The sequence below is a fragment of the Gymnogyps californianus genome, chromosome 3, assembly GCF_018139145.2.
Source record: "Gymnogyps californianus isolate 813 chromosome 3, ASM1813914v2, whole genome shotgun sequence".
NCBI classification, from domain to species: Eukaryota; Metazoa; Chordata; class Aves; order Accipitriformes; family Cathartidae; genus Gymnogyps; species Gymnogyps californianus.
This window is the reverse complement of record NC_059473.1, coordinates 34,045,323-34,065,987: the sequence shown is the minus strand read 5'-3', so window position 1 is coordinate 34,065,987 and position 20,665 is coordinate 34,045,323. Positions and strand designations below refer to the sequence as shown.

At 36.5% G+C, this 20,665-nt stretch overlaps 1 protein-coding gene across 3 annotated transcripts in view; it reads right to left on the bottom strand.

Annotated features, from left to right (window-relative positions):
- BTBD9 (BTB domain containing 9) overlaps nucleotides 1-20,665 on the bottom strand; it is a 129,311-nt gene that overhangs the window by 16,748 nt on the left and 91,898 nt on the right. For 2 of the 3 annotated variants that reach the window (XM_050894695.1, XM_050894697.1), the window contains exon 9: nucleotides 11,178-11,285. In XM_050894695.1, coding sequence (XP_050750652.1) covers nucleotides 11,178-11,285 — 108 coding nt within the window. Of the gene's footprint in view, nucleotides 1-7,209; nucleotides 7,271-11,177; nucleotides 11,286-20,665 lie in introns of those variants that run through there. The other variant, XM_050894698.1, reaches the window with a different exon arrangement.

Genomic DNA, 20,665 nt, shown 5'->3' with positions numbered 1-20,665 from the left:
GCTTTATTAAACTGCCTTTATCTTGACCCATGAGGTTTTTTCCATCTTACTTTCTCCTCACCCTGTCCTGCTGAGGAGGAGAGTGATAGAGTGGCTTGGTAGACATCTGGCATCCAGCCAAGGTCAACCTACCACAGAATATTAAGACTCAGTGAAGGCAATCCAATGTACTGCCATAGGATCCTTCCATAATATAAAAGCAGTAATCTGCATTGTTGAGTCCTCACCCAGAAGCTGCAAATTTGTTCCTGTGCCGATTGGAAAAATACTTTGCTTAACGGCATGCGAGAGAGGAGTAGTAATTCTCCTCCTAGTAAGAAAATTAGGATTTCTGTTACATTGAGCAGAGTTGGCAATAGGTGGTGAAGGAGACCTCCTAAGACGACAGGCTTTTCCAGAATTGCGTAATGTTGTAGGTCAAACTGGGACCCAAATGTTTATTGGGGGGAAATATTTAAGTATTCTTAGCCTGTATGAGCAATCAATCATAGAAGGAGGACGATAGAATTTACAAATATCTGAGAGGGGCAAGATAACACTGAGGTAAAGCTGAACAACAGAATGAAGTTAAAAAAGGAATAAACCTACTAAGAGCAAGTGTTTTTAACACTATCAAAGAACTTCTCCATGGCAATAACAGAAGGTCGAACAGGTCGTATATTTACGTGAGGCTGACCACTGAAAAACAATGGTGTTTCTTGTAAGACAGAGCAACAGCCAAGATTTTGACTACAATTTATTTTATAAGACAAAACTAATGTTTACTCATAAAGCAAAACTTAATTCTGGCAAAGCATTATCTATAAGGTTTAAAAGACACAGCGATCATTTCCCATCATCTTCACATTTAGCCTGCATCTCCAAACTAGGGTTATGTACTGATAAAATATACAATATGTAACTCTCCATCTTACTGATCTTCTTTAATACGAAAAAGTGACCACAGTACAATCAAGCAAAATATAGCAATGTAGTCATGCTGTAACTCTCAAGGAATACATGTATTTCTTGTACCTCTACACTACAAGGAACACTTACAGACCCAGTATGTTGCTGCAGGAATGGGCTGCTCAGGTACCCATCTCAGTGTCTCAAAATCTTACATTCTTCAACCTCAGCAAGCATTTCCTTATAATTAATTATCTTCTTTTCAGAATTTTTTTCAGCATCCTTAAACTTTTCAAAAGGCATAAAGGTTTCATCTTTCACTAAAAATCAGTGTTTATATCATCTGATTTCCTTTTTAGCCTGGCAGAGATGACAGATTAAGTCAAGAAGAAAGGGTTCAAAGAGGAGAGGACAAAGTTTTATAATTAATCTCAGGAATAAGAATACATAGATCAGGTCTTGGAGCTTCAGTATCCAGGAGTGTCCTCTACCTACAACATACACACCGTATTTATCAACTTAACATTGGTTCTACAAAACCTAATTCATTAACACTGGTGAAGTACTTTTAGCTGTTTCGGTGGCACATGTTGAAAACAGGCATGGTACCATGTTCAAATACATGCAGAAGAAAATCAAGTGAAGTTGAGAATAAGAATGTTTTAAAATGGAACTTCTTGTTCTCAGAACCAAGAAGTCTGAATGTTTCTATAATCTGGTCCCTGGGCTCAGGGAAACACAACTCTGTTTTGAATTTCAGTGTTTGTATAAATCTATCCTAACAACAAGCAGTAAAGACAAAATTAGAATAAGTAATATTATCCCGGATTCTGGTGTGTTCTTTCCTCCCACCTCCCAACAAATATTCTGCCCACTAAGCAATGCTGTGTCTCTGCCATATTAAAAAAAAAAAAAAAAAGAAAAAAAGAAAATGGACTGAGAAAGTCAACGGACATTGAAGTGTACATGAATCTACCCAATGCATATATTAAATAAGCAACAAAAAGCCTATGAAATGGTTGATGTCTCAGAATGACAGATTCACCATAAAACATCAAAGTGCATGTAACTGGTGAAATAGTTTAATGTAAATTCATATTGTCTTTAAGAAAAAGAATTTAAAAAACTACAACAAAAACTATTGAAAAGCTCTAGAAACTGGGTGATCAAACAAAATCTCAAGCAAATATGCGTGCAAGAAAGTCTTCACTCTATTGCTCAGTAGACAGTGAATGAGAAAAGTTGCTGTGTCAGAAGGGAAGGCAACGCTGAGTACTATGCATGGAAATAATACAAAGGACAAGTCTGATTATCCAACCCATGACTTTGCATTGATAACTTCTAAATTAAATGTGGTCAATGTATGCAAATTTGACAAATCAACTGTAACTGTATGTTGGATTAATATGTTTTTAAAAGTCACAGGCATCAAAACAGGAGGCAAGAAATCTACAGGAACACCATGTCTCAGACAGATAAATGACAGCAACAGCTTGTGATGAAAGCACCATGGCATGTCATCATGGTGATTTACATGGCTTACAAGGTAGCACAAAATCAGTGATTCTGGCAGCAGCTGGCCTTGCTCAGATTCAGCCGGGATAAATAGTTGCAAAGATGAATATATAGATGAAAGAACGGCTAGTGCAGAATATGCAAGAATGAGTGCAGCAGCCAGACGGAATCCCATCCACTTTCACAATACGGAAAACAAATCCCTACCCGGTTAAACCAAAGATGCGTTATGAATATCAACCCAGGAAGCAAGATAATCAGAAAAAGAATAAATAAGTAAATAAATAAATAATGTCTGAATATCAGAAACATATTTGGGGGTTGATAAAACAACTAAAGCAGCCTCTCTCTCCTTCAGTACTGTCTTTTCCCTCTTCCAAGCAGAATGAAAATACATGTACTAAAACCCCCTCCTGTATCTAGCGCTTACAGTAGAAGCACTGGTTACCTGTAAAGAATGAGAACTACCTTATACTTAAAATGTAATCTCTTGTAATAAGAATAACTTGAAAGTTTGCTGTTTTATCACAGAAGCTTTAGAAATCATCTGGCAAGAATCAAAAAGGCAAAGCCATTGGGAAGTTTAATTTCTACTGAAAAGTCAATGTAATAATAAATAATAATAATAATTATAAAATAATTATAATAATGGATAATAATAAAGGATTTTAAAATTTTTATTTTAAATAGAAGACTATGCAACAGATACTTTACACATACTTAATTACCACTATTTGTTTTGAAAAAAATTCAAAACCAAGAAGTGCTCACACATGCATTCAAACCAAATTTATTACCATGAAAAGTCAATATAAACTTCCTGCTATTTATCCAAGAGAAGCAGAAAACCAGGGCTTATTCTAAAGCACGATCAACAGAATAGCGTAAGTAGATTATGCACTCCTGGAAGAGCAAGGCATATTCTTTTCTTCAGGATTTATATTACTGTTTGAAACATTAAAAAAACCCCACCACCAAAAAACAGCTAAAGTGAACAGGAACTCAGTAACACAGGAATCAAGTTACCCATTCCTAGAGAACACTGTGGGTTTAGAGAACTCCCTAGGATTTCACTTTTGTGGGCTAAGGGTCTGAAGTCCTGTCTCTGCTTATTCCCTCCAACCCAGCAAAGAATAAATGTAATCCAGCTTCATCAGCACAGCTTGGCCCTTCGCAGAGGTTTTCTTTTATAAAGCTATTTGTGAATATTAATGATGCACTTTGGGATAATCATTATTTCAAGTTTCCTTCACCCCCTCCACCAAAATGTATTTTTTCTAGATGATATATTACAAGTAATACAACATACATCTATTTATATTGTTAGCTTGACAATTTTTACAGGCTTCCAAAGAGACATTCAAGTCTTTGATGGCATGGGAGAAAAATCCAATACCTAAAAGAAACAGGTACTGATACTATGGGTATTATTTAGTATTGCTTATTTTCTCTGAGCAGAACTGAGCTAACACCCAAACTGACGTCAGAGTTACTGTGATATTTTCCTCACTCTCCTCACAGTAACGTGCATGAAGAGGAGCTGAGAACATGCCAATCACAAGGCAAAGCGCAGCAAAGCAAAACTTGAATGCATATGGCACATGCAGAGCTGCAATAAGTGTATGGCAAAACATTCAAGGGAGACTAAGACACTGCAGTTTGCAAATCCTTGCTACTCTGTTCAAGGCTCATTCAAAAGATCCATGCATATTTGCGGTTGAAAAGCAATCACAAGGAACTGAAGGTAGAAGTGGAAAAAAGAAAAGACAAATGAACAATTTGAAAACCTTCTTGTGATCCTGAATCACCGCTAAGAAACATAACTTAAAAGAAGCTAGACCTTTTTTCACTCAAACTAGATTCAGCTAAAATAAAAGCTAGCAAATGAAATGTTAGACGCAGTTTTCACACTTCTGAGGGGCTCCTAATGCTCTGAAATGGAATACAACTCTGGTTTCTCTCTGTGAAATCTTAATTCTTTGTGCTTAGTAAGGCAGGTCTGTGAAGCTGGAGCCTCTTTCTTCTTTTGCTTTATTAGAATCTTTCAAAATGTGAGCATATAAACACAAGGAAAAATATGTACTTCAATGCCTCTATCATTCAGGGCTTTTAAGCTCAATAATTACACAAAATGACCCTTTATATCTGTCTGACTTGCTCCAGTAGGCATTACTAGCGGCATAATGAACAGATTAACAAGAACCCTCAGTTTATTTTTGTGAAGTGAGACTTGAAATTGAGCTTAACTATGTAGCATTTTCCCAGATATCTTGCTTGAGTATATTTCGTCTTTGTATTGTGTGAATGTGGCTACGCTGAGTTCGGCAACTCTGAAGGAGGCATTTGGATTTCACAGAGTTGCTGTGAAATTTGCTTCATGTAAAATAGGATGAACCATGGTCGAAATATACTCTGTTTGACAGAAGAGGTACAAGAACAGTCTTGCTGTGAAATTAACTTAATATAAAATAGGATGAAGTGTGGTCAAAATACTCTGACATCACAGTTCCTTTTATCCTGTTCCACCCTGCCACTTGGGAGCTCAGGCATGAGACAGAATTAAGGATTACACAAAAATTAGGAAAAATGTTATTTTCTCATTCTAGGTATGACAGGACACAGTAGATGCAAGCAATACTGATGGGAAGCAACAGAAAAAGTGATGTGAGCATACAGGCAGTTGGAAAAGCAAGAAGGCTGAGAAATGTTCAAGATGTTTTATTATGAGAGAAAACAGTCCTATGAAAGTGGTTAAGGAGAAGAATGATGGATGAAAATGGATGTGAGGGAATTCTATAGACGGGATCGTAGAGTGAAGTGGAGGAACTATAGGAGGACAGGAGGAAAAACCTGCTATGTTTGTGGCTAAGTATAAGGAACTACACATACGAGTACGTAACGTGCCATGTGCAGTTACGAGGAAAGGTATTCACACACTTCAAATATTATCTCGATAGCAAAAGAAATAATCCCATCATGATAGAGATTAGCCTGGTTTCACAAAAGTATACCCAGAAAAAAAAAATCCAAACCTGAATTTGCCACTAACATTGTGTAAAGCAGAACTATTTTCTCACTTGAAGTCCTTAGACAACATGGAAAACACTCTTCTGTACATCTGAAAAGTGCTTTAGAACTGTTAAGTGCATGACCTACATCTCTCTAGGTGTTCTTTACCTGTGATTTATTATCAAAGGAAATACAGTAGTGCCTGAAAACTGGAAATGCACACAGTACGTCATAGGATAGAAATATGAAACACTGGACAAGAGCAGGAAACCTCGGAAGCTGAAAATTATTCTTGAAAAATCAATCAGAAGACAGTTAATAAATTTTGTTAATGAATCCTGCATCCACATCCCAAAGGGCTTTTCATGTGAAAGTACTAATTACATTCATACAAAAAATATAGAAAAAAAACTGAGGGGAACTGAGCTGAGAATTTAGGCTTTGAAATACCTACTATATAATAAAAAGATAATAAGCAATGGAAACATGAAATTAAGTTTGGAAGTTTTTAAACATTTATCATAACAGCAGTATACTCTTAATAACAAACAATGAGTCCAGTAGGAAAAAAAAATTAAAAAAGGCAATATGTTATAAACCTTCTGAAAATGAAGTCATGCCCTCCACAAGAAAATCATAAAACTGTCCCAAACCAGCCATATAGAGAGTTGATACCAACTGCCTTAAAACTGCCCATCAATAAACAATATTCATTGTCTCCCAAATTCTAGCAAAGTATTAGATCCTTTTTTCCTACTGGGGAATTGAAAATGGTATATTTGCTGTCAATGGATTAGATCCATTTCACAATAACTACACAAGAGAACTTTAAAGAACGATACTGAGTTGATATCCGTCACGATAGCCTGTTTCGTATTTGTCTTTACAGGGCTTATTTTATCAAAAGCATCATTAACTCTGACGTCTGACTCTTACTGGCCTTTGGTATCTTCTGTTTTTCTTTTGACTTTCCGATTCTTTGTCAGCAAACTCTTCTAACAAGTGCAGATCTCTATTTTTTGACACTAACGCTCAAGTCCACTTATCATAAATATTTTAAAAAATAGAACGGAACACGACTGTTTTTCATTACTGTCATACTGTGTAGAGAAAAACAGCTTATTGTGGAAAAGAAAAAAAAATAGTCTCCACAAAGCATTTGAAAATTGACAATTACACAACCAGTATGCATTAATTGGCTCTCACTTAGGGAAGGTACGCAAGCTTCCCCTGTGAAGATAACAGACATTCAGCTTCTGTCTTCAGCCTTTTAAAACTGGGAGAAGGGGAGGTTAGGGGTAGCCTGTCAGTTCCCCGCTTTGAGCATTGAATTATTAATTTACACAAAATACTACATTAAAAATACCACTAAAACAACCCAAAGCAGCATACCAATAGTTTAAAGTGGAAGTTCATGCTTCAGTAGACTGCCAAAACCAATAAATGCTATTTAAACAATTTAATTTTCTTTCTCATCGTTTTGTTTGCCACTTACTGATCATCAAAGGTGTCTGTTAAGGTCTGTGTTTGCTACCTTTATGGTTCATCCTACCCCTTGTGCCAGAGATTCAGCAAAACGATTTGGAGACCTCACAGGACACTTGCGAGACAGCACGCTAATGACTTTCACAAAGGACTGTAACTCCGCTGAAAGACCAGGCAGATAGAAAGACAGGCAGCAAACAGCAAAGGAAACAACTCTTATCCACGTGTCTTTGAAGACAGGAAAGTGAACAGAGAATATTACTAGCAAAGTAAATTTTCTCATTGCAAGTATTCTGTCTCTTCAAATGTGGGCTCCTGTGAAATTCTCCCATGTTTTAACTCCATCCACTTTCATTTGCTACTGCAGCATATCCTACACAGAAAAGCAAGTGAGTTATTTTTCTGGAGTCTACTGCAGTATATTAAACACAGAACTAATGTCAGAAAGGGTGAACTCAGGATTTCAAGACCTTATCAGCCACTTATAAATTTTGAAGATGTGAGTGCAGTCTAAGAGAAACAGACGTAATTTGGAGTATTTTTTTTTTTGAAAGAATTCATATTTTAGCCTAACACAAATACATGTATAATGATTCTTAGTTGACTGTTGCTCTGAGAGGTACTTGTAGTCAAACAGGCAATTGTAGTCTGATGCAAGGACATATCTACTTCTCATTTTCTTTAAACAAAGACACATAAGCTTAAGTGATGACAATTTTTATACCAATGTAGGATTAGTCCTTTTCAGGCTGGGGTGTCCAAGTATTCATCAAAAAAATTAGGATTTGGCTGAGACAAAAAATAGTTGCAAAATTTGACCACATTAGCAATATATTTGTTTCATTTCTTCCAGGTGAGAGAGGGGTGTGGCACTCATAAACATACAGAGAACGAAGAGATGAGGGTACTGTTGCTTCCACCCCGTTATGCTGTAGTCTGGTTAAGGCAAATTGCTGAATGCAGGAATCTTTAACTGTCTGCCTAAACCTGATGATGAATCAAACCCAGGCACAGTGCACGAGTTTGATTCTTGCTTTTCCTTGGGGACTGCCTGAATCACTTGACTATAAGGCATTCAGAGGCAGATTTCTCCCTCTGTTGGAGCTGCGCTGTTTGCATAAAATACCAATGTAATCATGGTAAGAGGAAGGACAGAGACAGGAGAGAAGGGAAAAAAAAAAAAAAAAAAATCTCTTGCATCCAGCAGGAGTATCTTTACCATTACACTATGACAATAAAACAGACTAATTGCACCACCTCCACCTTACTACAGCATCTGTTAATTTTGATTAAAAACCAACTCTTCATCTCCTCTGTTTGTTGTTGTTAAAATAACATAAAGTGAAAATAAGTTGTTTGTTTTCATGGCAAAAAAATCCACGTTTTCAATTTGTTGAGATGCTTTTTTTTTTTTAAACTTATAGAAACTAAACCAAAAAGTCAGTTTTTCACATATTCCTACTAGTGACTGGTTCATTTTTCTCTTCTTCATTAAGATGTCTCCATCACCATATCGAAACCTTGCCCAACAATTTTAAGTGAGGGCCTTCATTCAGTGCTTGAGCCACTGAATGATGATGTCTCTTCCGTTCTACATTCAACTGTTTTTGAGCATTAAGAGTATGGCTTTTTAGGTCATAGTACCATGTTTCAGTATTTTTCAGTAAAATAAAAGTGGTCCAGCTCTGACTGTATGCAATTATGATCCTCTGTACTTTACAGACCAATCCTAACATTTGTAGCATTTGGCAGGTATACAGTATTTTATATATTTATTTTACATATTTAATATATAATATATATAATATATGAATATACATATATTATTGTATGTATTTAATTTTCTATATGATACATATACTTATTTATATAGTATTTAGAGTTATCAACCTGCCATTACAATCAAAGTAATTTTGGAGATGAAGTCATTTCAGCATTTCTGCAAATCCTACTTGAAAAGAAAATTAAACATATTTAAAGGGTTTTCTTTTCTGTGGTGCTGTAACTGTAAAAAAAAAAAATTCCAATTTGCTGATAATAAAGGGCAAGAGATTTAAACTGAACATGAAAAAGTGCTGTCAAATGCAAAGAAATCACCTGAAAATTGAGGGGGGGGCGTGGGGGGGCCACAAACCTTTCAACTTATCTCAGTTACAGATGATACAGTATTTAAATGTAACAGCAGAGGATAGAAAACTTTCAAAGAGAAGTAAGGTTTTTTCAAATTGATGCTTTTTCTCTACAATTTTCTACTCCCTGTTAAATTGAATTTTTCTGGAGTCTACTCAGCTTTTGTAATTGTAAGCTTCAGGACCAGGTCTTTGTATTTGTTTAGAGCAGATAGTTACAGATAGTGCTAGAACACTGTAAGTCTGTAGACTTCAAGATTAAAGACTGGCATTTTGGCAGCTGGACGCATGTCTTTCAGAGCAAGAAGTTAGGCAAAATGCAATTCTCTAATCCACATGAAAATAGTTCCTGCAGCCACGGCTTTGAGAACTTCCAGAGCACCTATGTTTTGAATCAAGATCTTGAGGTATACCATGAGAAGGCAGTTATCTATTTCAGGGATGCACCTATACTTGTCCAAGGTTAAGGCTTTAAAAAAAAAAAAGTGTCATTTGAATATGGTGAGTAGATACTTGAAATGGGCAGTCAATCAACAATTCCACCTGCACTCTGCATACTTAAGCAAGTGCTCCTTTTGACTGTTACAGGCTATTATAATCAAAATGTACAAGGAAAAAGTGCAAAAAGATTCTGATTCTGACTCTCTCTCTCTCTCTTGTGGTTTCAGCCTTTTAGTGCTCCCACTGCTGGAGGCAGACAAAAAGACGAATTTTATCTATTACGCTGAGATGCCTTTGAGAATGATTAAATCTCCTTTACTCTTTCTCCAGACCTGCAGGCAGAACCCAGGTTTTCTGCTTATCAATACCCTGCCCTTTACAGACAGTGAAAGGATGTGTCAAGTTCTCCTTCATCAACACATCTAGACTGCATTGTAACACGTTTGAATTGCCCTATTTGTTAAGAGACGGAATATAAACTTTAGAAAAATGTGTATCAGCAGTGTAGAAAGGACTGAATAACTCTCTTCCTTGAGGTGACAAACTGAGATACATCTCTGAACTTGTAAAATCAATTTTGTTTTGGTTGGCACAAATACAGGATGGGTGGGGGCTGTCCCCATATGAGCTGACAACTTCAATTTTGTCCCAGGAAAGAAAGTGTATCTTATGGAAAACTGACTTGGGGAAAAGGAGGGAAATAAGATTTTTGTAAGTCTGAGCCTCCCTGGGGATCAGCCAGGAGATCATATCCTATCAACATTCACTGAAAGCTGAGCATACCTGGCTTCTGGATATGTAACGTATAAATTTGCAGACTGTCTTTTCAGTCCCATGACAAGTATCTGGGTCATTCTTTACTTGGAATTAAAGCTATCAAATGGTTTAAGAAGGCTATCAACACTGATTTATTCTTCGATACTAGAAGATGGGTTTTATCAGCAGACCCAATAATTGAGTATACATGTGGAGAGTATTCATGCCCAATTTCTCCTCATTTAAGTATACAAATGAAAATGAAACAGTTTTTCTCTCTTTTTTATCTCTTTTTAAGATGCATGTTTTTTCTATGGAAGGGTCCTGTTCAAAAGCAGAGTGGTCAGTGCATGTAAGTCAGGTACTCTGCTTTTGAACAGGGACAAGGTCAAGCTTAGGTAGCTTTGATCTGTTATGGTTTGGTCCCTGTCCTTGCTCTCCGCACCCCCTTCAAATATCATACAATACATTTATGTGCTTTGATAAGGGAGAAAGGCGTTTGATTAAGAAAATCCTTTACCAAGCATGGCCTCTTTCCTCTCCTACCATGTTTCTCAAGGTGGGGTGATTTGACACCAAGGTCACCATAGACACGTGAACTCCGGAGAAACATGGTTTAACTTCCTGTGATCACAAAACCAAGGGTATGGTAGACAGACTGTTTCTGAGAATGAGCAATCAAACTGATTGTTTGAAGATCCAGTACTGATGCGGACCTTCAGAACTTGATTCTGGTTTGAAAGTCTAGATATTCAGCCACGCTAGAAGCTGTTACCTCCTAAAGTTGTATTTACAAGGGTCTGGAGTTAGTAATCTACACGTTATGTAATGATCATTCTTTTCACAGTCAAAAAGTCACCTAAGTAAGTAGTGAACAAAAGGATAAAAAAAAAAAAAAACCAAACAGTTTCCAGTTCTGACTTTGTGCAAATAAGTGGGAAAAATCAAACTCACTTGCAGGAAATTTTTGTGCGATCGGCCACCATAGTCCACTGCTGCTGATTCGTTGAAACCTCAATGTAGTAGCTGTAGCTCCGATCATCACAGTCCCAAAGTAGCAACCTAAGTATGAAGAAGTTGTTGAGTGATAAGTAAAATAAACTTTAAACCAAGCTGCTTAAATTTTCCAGTCCTTTATTTCCTCCTCTTAATCCTTTACAAATTTAGCTGTTTCTTTTGGAATGTGCCTCTAACACTCAACAAGGTCTTTACTGTTTCTGTCATCTCAAACTTGAGTGTCTCTATTCTTATTATCCTCAGGCCAGTAACAGACTTACAGGCTTACAATAACCATCTTAATAACATTATTCTATTACATTCATGCAATTACTTTTAACTTATTTGAAAGTCAATAAATGAACAAATCTATTTGGCATGTGGCATTGCCTGCTTTAAATCTGAACCAAAGATCTGTTTGGAAAGGTCAGTTTAAGAGGGGAAAAAAGATTCTGGTGACTAAAAAAGATTACACTGTCTTCTTAACTGTATTCTCTTTTTTTTGTAAATATATCAGAAATATTAAAAAAAAAAAACAAACAAACAAGTATGAAAATGGGAATTCCCAGTCCTGGTTCATCATAATATGAGGAAAAAGGCAATGAATTCTTGAACAAATTACTAAAAAGACAGAAGAAAAAGGAATAAAATAGAAGTCTCAAGGACTGATTCCATACTTATTCTAACAAACATGTAGCTCTTCAGGAAGGGCACTAAATGACGTATTGAACAGCCTTCAATTTCCACACGTGTCTCAGAGGAAGATCTAAAGCATCAGGGATGTGATTTCACTTAAGTATATCATTCTCAAAAAACACATCTGGCAAATGTTGTATCTTCTCTACTTCTTCTCTTTATATGGGGATTATCTCCCTGTTGTAAGAGATGTTTGAAACCTCAACATCATTCTTCAATTTCATTTTATTTCTAAGGATATGAATTAAAGCAAAACCAAGAACCTTGCCTCTCTTCTCCTCTCCCTCTCAGTGGATGGGATTGAGATATGTGTACTTAAGAAAGATATCCAGCACAGAATGCCTTCTTTCGCAAAAACCATGAAAAATTCTATCCAGCATGTTTGCGAACCAATACGGAGCATCCTTTTTTCCAATGAAGCATCAACGACAAGAGGGTATTTACACAACTTAAAGGGGCCATGGACTGGCCAGAACAGAGGCAGACACTTCTGCAATTTCTTCTTTAGAAGCAGTTAAATGTTGTCCATATTTTGATTAATAGATGTGGTTTTGCCTACATTTTACGTAAAACCCTTGGCTCGTGTCATTCCACTGATTAGCAGGGTACAGTTTAGAAAAACTAACTGCTGTTCTTACTGTTTTCATATAAATTCAATGGCAAATGTGATATCAAAAACAAAATTTCAAAAATCTTTTCTATTTGATTTAGAGGTGACTGGAGGCAAAACCAGCATGTTGCATTTACCATTCTCTGAAATAATGCTCTCTCGCCAACCTACTCAAAGTTTTTGAATTGCAATATTCTAAGTGAACAATCCACATCATGTCTGTTGTGGAAAATTATGTTTTGCTGATTTTGTTTTTGTTAAAGCTCTTATTCTCTGAATCCTTACTCAATACACCAATGGAAAATAAATACTCTACTGCAATATATTGGTTGTTACCAACTGCTGCTGTCTCTTGATCCTCAGGTTCTTGTCAAAGTTAGTGAACACTTACTAGGATTACTGCTTAAATCTGACTATTCGTTACGGAAGCAAATGAACCTGCTGTAGTCAAATAACCAAAGCACAGCTAGCTATCCAAAATAGCTATAACTGCAACGATGACCTAAATGAGAATAACTACAGCCACATGCACAGAAAAGTGCGAAAGCCAGGTAACACAGCTAACCTGGGTTCTTTCTCCAGCTGTGAGGAAGAACTTCCACAGATCCACTTTTTTCAAAGTGCAATAGATAAGGATCCATTGATTGTCAATGAAAATAGCTGAGACATACATAAAAATTAAAGGAACTTGTGCCACACTACAGACTTTCCCAGGCACAGAGTTTCAAGCTGTCTCTCTTTAATTGCCTTTCAGAAGAGTGCCCAAGTTTTATATCATAAAGTCCTTTCTTCCAGTTGAGAAAGTTTTTCTCGCGTTCAGCTGCTACCTCTTCTGGGAGGAATAGAACTGCAAAAATTATTGCTCACTTTTAACATTTAAAAACCCAACACCGCTAGAGGGGGAAAATGACCTAGCCAGTTGTTGAACACAGAATCCTTCCTCTTACAGAGAGATGCTGTCCCAACCAGAAGCTGGACTGTCTTCGGAATTTGGTTATTAAGGACACGTGTGTCAGTATCTTTGCCCTAAAAAACAGTGCTATTACCTTCTTTTCACAAGAATCTAGTTTAGCTCTTTTTTTTTTTTGGTTTTGGAATCCTAGCATTCAAAGTGGAATCAAGTCTACTGGACAACCAGATTTAAAAATAAACTCCTTAGATGCTCTCAACTGAACCCAGCTCATTAATATTATAAAAAATAATAGGCTATCAGAAATAGCTTTAAGAAGCTAAAATAAAACACTTTTAACAGAAGCCTTTTAGCACATATTAATATTGTCTATTTGCATATGAAAAAATTCAGAGCTGACTTAGTACAAAATAAAAACAGTTGCCTGTGGCATCATTAAAGACTTAAAAAAAAAAAACAAACCCACACCCCAAAACAAAACCACTCAACTCCAACCCCTCTCCCCCCTGCTTCATCAGATCCTTCCCATTCTGCTTTTCTATAGCTTGAAGGTCTCCAAATACTGAAGAGACTGAATGAAGCGCATTTTCTGTTAAAAAAAAAAAAAAAAGTTTATGGATTAAAATCCTGGACTTGGCAACTACTAATAATCAACAGATCCTGAATTGATTTAACATCTGTATTTAAACCAAGTCTTCTAAATGATAAAAAGAGGGAAAAGCAAAAACATATGTAAATTTGTTTTCTTTTAAAAAGGCTATTAAAATGTAGCTAATTATGCTTTTCAATAGTATCCTTTTCATCATGGGGGCTCAGTGTTGTTTCCCTGATCCATGTTTTCAAAGCTATGATCAAGAGTTTGAATATCAGAAGCACAGTGGTGACTGTAATTTCAACTAGCAATACTGTAATTAAAACGCAACTGGCTTGGTTTTAGAGCAAAAGGCTAACAGGACATATGTGTTCCTTTTAAGAACGTGTATAATTGCTCTCTCGCAAAACAACCTAGCTCAAGTTAAATAGGTTTAAAAAAGCATATGGCTTAGAATTATTACAAACCAAACAATGAGTGAATTAAAGTTGGCAGAATCTTTCCCAAAGTGACTTAGCATGAATACTAAATGTAGATTTTTGTTTCTTTGGGACATGTGAAAGAAAATAAAAAGTTCTTTCTTCATCTCCCTGCAGTAGCTTTTTTAGGAGAGACTGGGGAGGGAGATTGACGACAGAACCTATTTGGAATTTACTCTGCATGAAATGCCTTTCTGGATAAGCAGTGAAAAACTTCCAGGTGATTACATGAATATTCACCAGTGCACACTAAGCACAAGGGCCACTTTTTATGCCAGGTACAGTAATCTCTGAAACACATTCCAGGCAAAACTTTCGTAGAGAAGCTATGTTTTGCTCAGATGGATATTAAATGACAGGAAGGAGAATATTCCACTGCAAGTCAGAACTGTACTCATTGGAAATGCATCTGTTTATAGCAAAATTGCCCATGTTCCTAGGACTTTCCATATTAGAGTAAAAAGCTAAATTAGCTCTTGTCAGTAGATCTTGCCCTCAGGATTGAGAAGGAAAAGAGGAATGAAGCTTTATCCAGCTCAGTCCCTGCAACATCGTGAGATTTAAACATATTTCTCATATGCCACTTCTTGGGTATCTAAAGTCTAAGCCTGTTAATCATTTAATATGGTACTGTTATTTACATCACACGTTGACAATGCCTCATTTTATAAAATAAAAGCTTTTCAAATATAAATAAAATTTCATATTACAGGTGTGGGAAACTGATTATATTGGCTACCTGTTACATCAAAAGACGCTGCAGTACTTTAACAGTATTTCTCTAAATGTCATGTGTTGCCCTATGATTGATTGTTCTGCATTTATACAAGCATTTTGTGCTGTCTCTGCTTGCTTTTTAGTCTTAGATTTCTGTAAAAAAGATTGTCACTGTTTAGTTCAGACTGCTGTGTAACTACATATACTCAAGGTGTTAGCAGAATACTAAACAATAGTAGTCATGCACCTGACAGGATGATACCTGCTTCCTGAATACTCTCAGTCAGTAGTTACCACATACAGTATAAATATTTGATAGTACTGTGTTCATAAACTACTTGCATACTTATAGAAACTCAAAAGACAGAAATTAAAACATGAGGTAGTAACACTTGTTGAAAGATGGGGAAAAAGAAAGAAAACCCAAAACCGTACAGAAGGAGGTTTTTTATACAATTGTCTTTGCATTTTTGCCTCCGGTTGTCTATAATCCCCTTTCATTTTCTGCAGATATTTATGTTTCAGTAGTTATCTTGCAGGAAACCAATCTTTCTTCAGGATCCTACAAAGATGACAAAATTCCTGCATATTTGCTATGTGCTTATATGATCATTTATTCTGAGTTACGATTTCACTCTGAAGTCAGGCAAGCACAGAAAATGAGCAGCAAAGAAAGAAAAACTTCATAAGCAGAAGTGGTATGGAAAATTAGAAAGCATGAGAGATGTATATGATGATGGTATAAGCAAACAGAAAACACATTAAAGCTAATTGATATCATTTGTTAATTTAAGAATTACTCTGAATATGAAAAGCAAAACAGTTGGCTATTACTAATATGAATACATGATAAAGTCTTCAAATAGATTAAACCGGGATAAGTGGTTAATCTACTTTTACAAAGATGCAAAATATTTCTATTTATTTTAACATGAAAACCACTATGGTACAGAAGAATTCTGTCTCCCTCCACCACATACACTATAACAAATTCTGTTCTATCTTTTTGTTTGGTTGGCTGGGTTTTTTTGCTTTCTTTTTTGGAAATTCATAGGGAAAAAAAACCCCAAACCATGAAGTTATCAGCCAAAGATTGTAGCATAATAGTATTACATTTCTATTCCAGATAAATGCAGGGAGAGTTAGACAGAGAGCTCTTGTGATACGGCAGCCTTTTCAATGTTAAAGTTTTAGCCATTTAAAAGTTAAATTATGTTTACTATGTTAAACACGCCAATTGCTGTCTTTCTGTTCCTAATTAACTATAACAGTTTTTCTGTCATTGATAAGGGCCTTTTCAGAGAGGAAACATAGCAAGGTTATTTTCTGTCCAGACAGGCAACAATGTGGAAAAACTACCTAAAGTAACATTTTCTCTGTTAACTGTTCCAAGTAGGAGTCTTAAAAGAATAAACCTCTTAAATAAAAAAATGTTTTCATTTCTATAATCAAAAAGACAATATTCAGTTACAATTATTTTAAAATAAAATCATAGAATCATAGAATAGTTTGGGTTGGAAGGGACCTTTAAAGGTCATCTAGTCCAACCCCCATGTATTCCAGGTCTCTTCTATTAGAAAATACTATTGAGTACAGATTATCATTACATCTGTTTCAGAATTTCTGAGTAAATTTTGATGTGGAAGTCAAGAGCTCCGAATTTATATACAAACACCTGAAGAAGTACTGGATGTTAACAAGGTTTCAACATGGTCTCCTATAGCATCCCTGTATCCAAGCTGGGATGTTACAGTTTAGATGGGTAGACTACAACATGGGTAAAAATTAGCTAGACTGTTTAGTTCAACAGGTAGTGGTTAACAGTTCATCATCCACCTGGAGACTGGATGTAAGAGGAGTTCCTCCAGAGTCTAGTCTGGGACCTTTCCTGTTTAATATCTTTATCAACAACCTGGACAAGGAGACGCAATGAGCCCTCATCAAGCTTGCAGATGACAGCAAACTGTGGGATGCAGTCGATACACTCGAGAGTATGGCTGCCATTCAGAACTGATTGCCAGCCTCTGGGAAGACTAAAGGCATGGGCAAAAAAGAATCTCGTGAAATTCAACAAAATCAAAATGAAAATCCTGTACCTCATACAGACTAATCCACTGCAGTAGTAAATGCTACAGTCTGACTGGCTGTCCTAAAAAGGACATGGGAGTCGTATCGAACAGAAGATGCCATTAGTTGCCTGTGTGCCTTCTCAGCAATGAAGGCTAGCAGCATATGGAGCTGTAGCAACAGGACTGAGCCAGCAGAACAAGGGAAAGAGATTATCCTCCTTTACTTGACACTTGTTAGATCACACCCGACATACTGCATTCCATTTTGGACCCAACTACAACATTTATAGATCTGAGCAAGTCCAGCAGAGGACCATCAAGATGGTCGGGAGGTTGGAGCACACGCGCTGTGCAAGAGGCTGAGGACATTGGCTTGTTTAGCGTAAGAAGGCTTCAGGTCGGGGAGGAACCTAACAGCACTTTTCAATACCTGAGAGCAGGTTATCAAAAAGACTGAGCCAGGCTCTTTACTGAGGTGCACAATGGGAAAAACAAAAGACAACAGTCAAAAATTGAAACAGGACATTCCAGATGGACTAGAGGCACAGGAAAACAGGAACTGCATGAAAAGGGCAGGGGGGGTGTGGGGGGGCGAAATGTACACTGTGAGGATAATTAAACATTGGAACAGGCTACCCAGAGAAGTTGTGGAATTTCCTTCCTTGGAGGTTTTCAAGACCTGAGTGCATAAAGCCTTGAGTAGTATGGTCTTTCTCCATAGCTGACCTTCCTCTGAGGAACAGGCTGGGCTAGATGTCTTCCTCAAGTCCCTTCCAACTTGAATGGTTCTAAGATTCTAAGACAATGGGATGACTTTCGCAAAAAGCATGCATACAAGATATACTCCTGAAACATTAAGCTCTCTGTGCATTTCTAATGCATATTTGAGTACCAAGAGTCCTTCTGCTTTTTTCATACTCAGAATTTAGTTGCCATGGTAACACGTTCTGACTTGGAGGCTCTCTCCAGTGGTATTCCGATTTCTATAGACTAAGAGCAGCTACTACACTTTTTTCCAAGGCTCACATATTTACTCTCTCCAATACAAATATATTCAATGGCACATTCATGTCTCTGAACTTAAAAGATACATACTTTAATTCCTAATTATTAATTTAGAATCCAAACCCACAGGTCTAATGACTCATTTTCTGGGGACAGAGCAATTCAGGTCATTCTGCAGTCACGGTGTACAGCCAGCTTAAAGAAAATGCTCCTGGAAATTTTTTTCTATTAGGTGGGAGGGTGAGATCAAGGGACTTTTCAAGCAAGCAAACAGCAGAAAAACAGGCAATGAATACAGTTCAATCAGTTGTGGAAGACATTCTGTTCAAAAAAAATCTCTTGCTTTCATTACGATGAAATATTAAGACCTTTTGCTCTAATCTATGTTCATATGTAACTGGATTTCTGTACCAGTCACAGATTTCCTGGTGCTAAATAAAGAGACCATTGTCACTGTCACCATCTTTAGCATTGCACAGTACAAGACATGTTCTAGACCCTTGCCAAAGCTGTAGCTGCCACATAGTGAAACCTCACTTCCCCACTCAAAAGGGCATCTTTCCCTTGGCTGCCTATGAGCTGCAACAGACGTGGCTGCAACTAAAAACACTTGTTCTTCTAGGCAGAACACAAAAGGAAAAGATGCCATAGTGCTAGCATTTCTGTCTCTAGGCAATGCAGGTAGTCTCCTTTGTCGGAAGATACCCTAGATGATGATGTTTATTATTGCTGTTTTTTAAGGCAAGCTATTCATCTTGTTTGTACGATACAGGCAGGAAAGCTGACAAAGAAAGGTAAGATTCTGACCCTATACAATGCAATACCACATAAATCACTAAATGCCTATTATTTTTAAATTATGTAATGCTTGGATTTTTTTTCTTTTATTTGCTCTACACACTTGCCGATTATACAATTATCATTTCTTGGCAACCAAAAGTCCAGTTCACCTAACACACTATTTAATAATGAGACTTACTAAAAATCTTCTGCTCAAGAATAAACAGTAGCATAGTATTTAATATAGGAAAGTAAATTTTTTGCACTGACTTGAAAAGATGGTATAATTCGTCAGTTGACAGATAGCAGAAAATGGTAAGATAAGAAGACAGAGACTATGAACTGAGAAACTATGCATTTCAGTTAATATATTCTTCTCTTACTCCTTCATGTGGCCAAACCTTCTGTTGCTACTTAAATTTAAGTTTAAACTGGCATGAAAATGATGTAATTACATTTTCAATTATCTCTTTCAAGAAATCTGAGTACTGTGTCTTCCTGGTTTTCTACTTGAGACGCAATACTTAATGGAACATTAAAAACATCAAACTCAAAAGCATAAAACATTGAGTGTGGAAAGCTGCCAACTATACTTATTCAACTTGTTTCACACAGTGAGAACAATGCCGGACTTGCATTATGCATAACATCTATAGCTAGTATAGAAATAAAACAGTACTTTTGTTAGGTTAGAGATTTGCCTGGATGTCTGATTTTAAACTTTATCTTCAAAGTTTTATAACCATCATAACAATGCCACAAACCAAAACCAAAACACACAAAACTGAAATTGTCAGTTACAAAAGAGCTTTCAAGTCTCACTTGCTCATCAGTCAGTTTGAAGAGGCAACTCTTAACAGGCAGACAGCACCAAGCCAGATCCTAGCAACATGTACCTATGTACATGGTCTCTGTTGTGAGCCAGTATCTCCCCTGGGGTTTCAACCTTTGCTCACTGGTACTCTAACTTCAGAAACCTTTCTCCTTTTTTTCACTGGCACAGAGAATACAAATTAAGTCCCTGACAACATATTCTAAATTTACAAAGAACAGGAAGCCATTAAGACAAGGTTTTGTATGTCTGATTTTATGAAACAAAAAAAAACCATTTACAATCAGAGAACCTGAAGTTGGCAAGAATATTTTTGTCTTCACCTGTGAACAATCCCGCTGTCCAATCTATTTCCAAAGTTTCTACATTAGCAAAAAGTTTGTTCTTCATATGTATACAGATATTCACTGTAGAAATAGCCCAATGAACTTCAATCCAGATCTAAACACATTCATTAATCCAACACTGTAAAGCAATATTCAGGTTACTGTACCCTTATTATACACTCCATGTTCAAGTAAGAACTGGTACTAATTGTATAGTGAAAAGGAAGCCTGGCTGACTCGAGATGATGGCTTTCTTCAATAAATGTTTCTGTTTTCACAATGAGGTGGATATGAGGAACTGCACCTACTTTGACCACAAGTGAGGCTGCAATTAAATTTCTATTTCAATATACGTATATACCTTTAATCTTACAATTTGACTATTACTATTATTATGCCTCTGAAATGTAATATTTTCTGGAATTACACT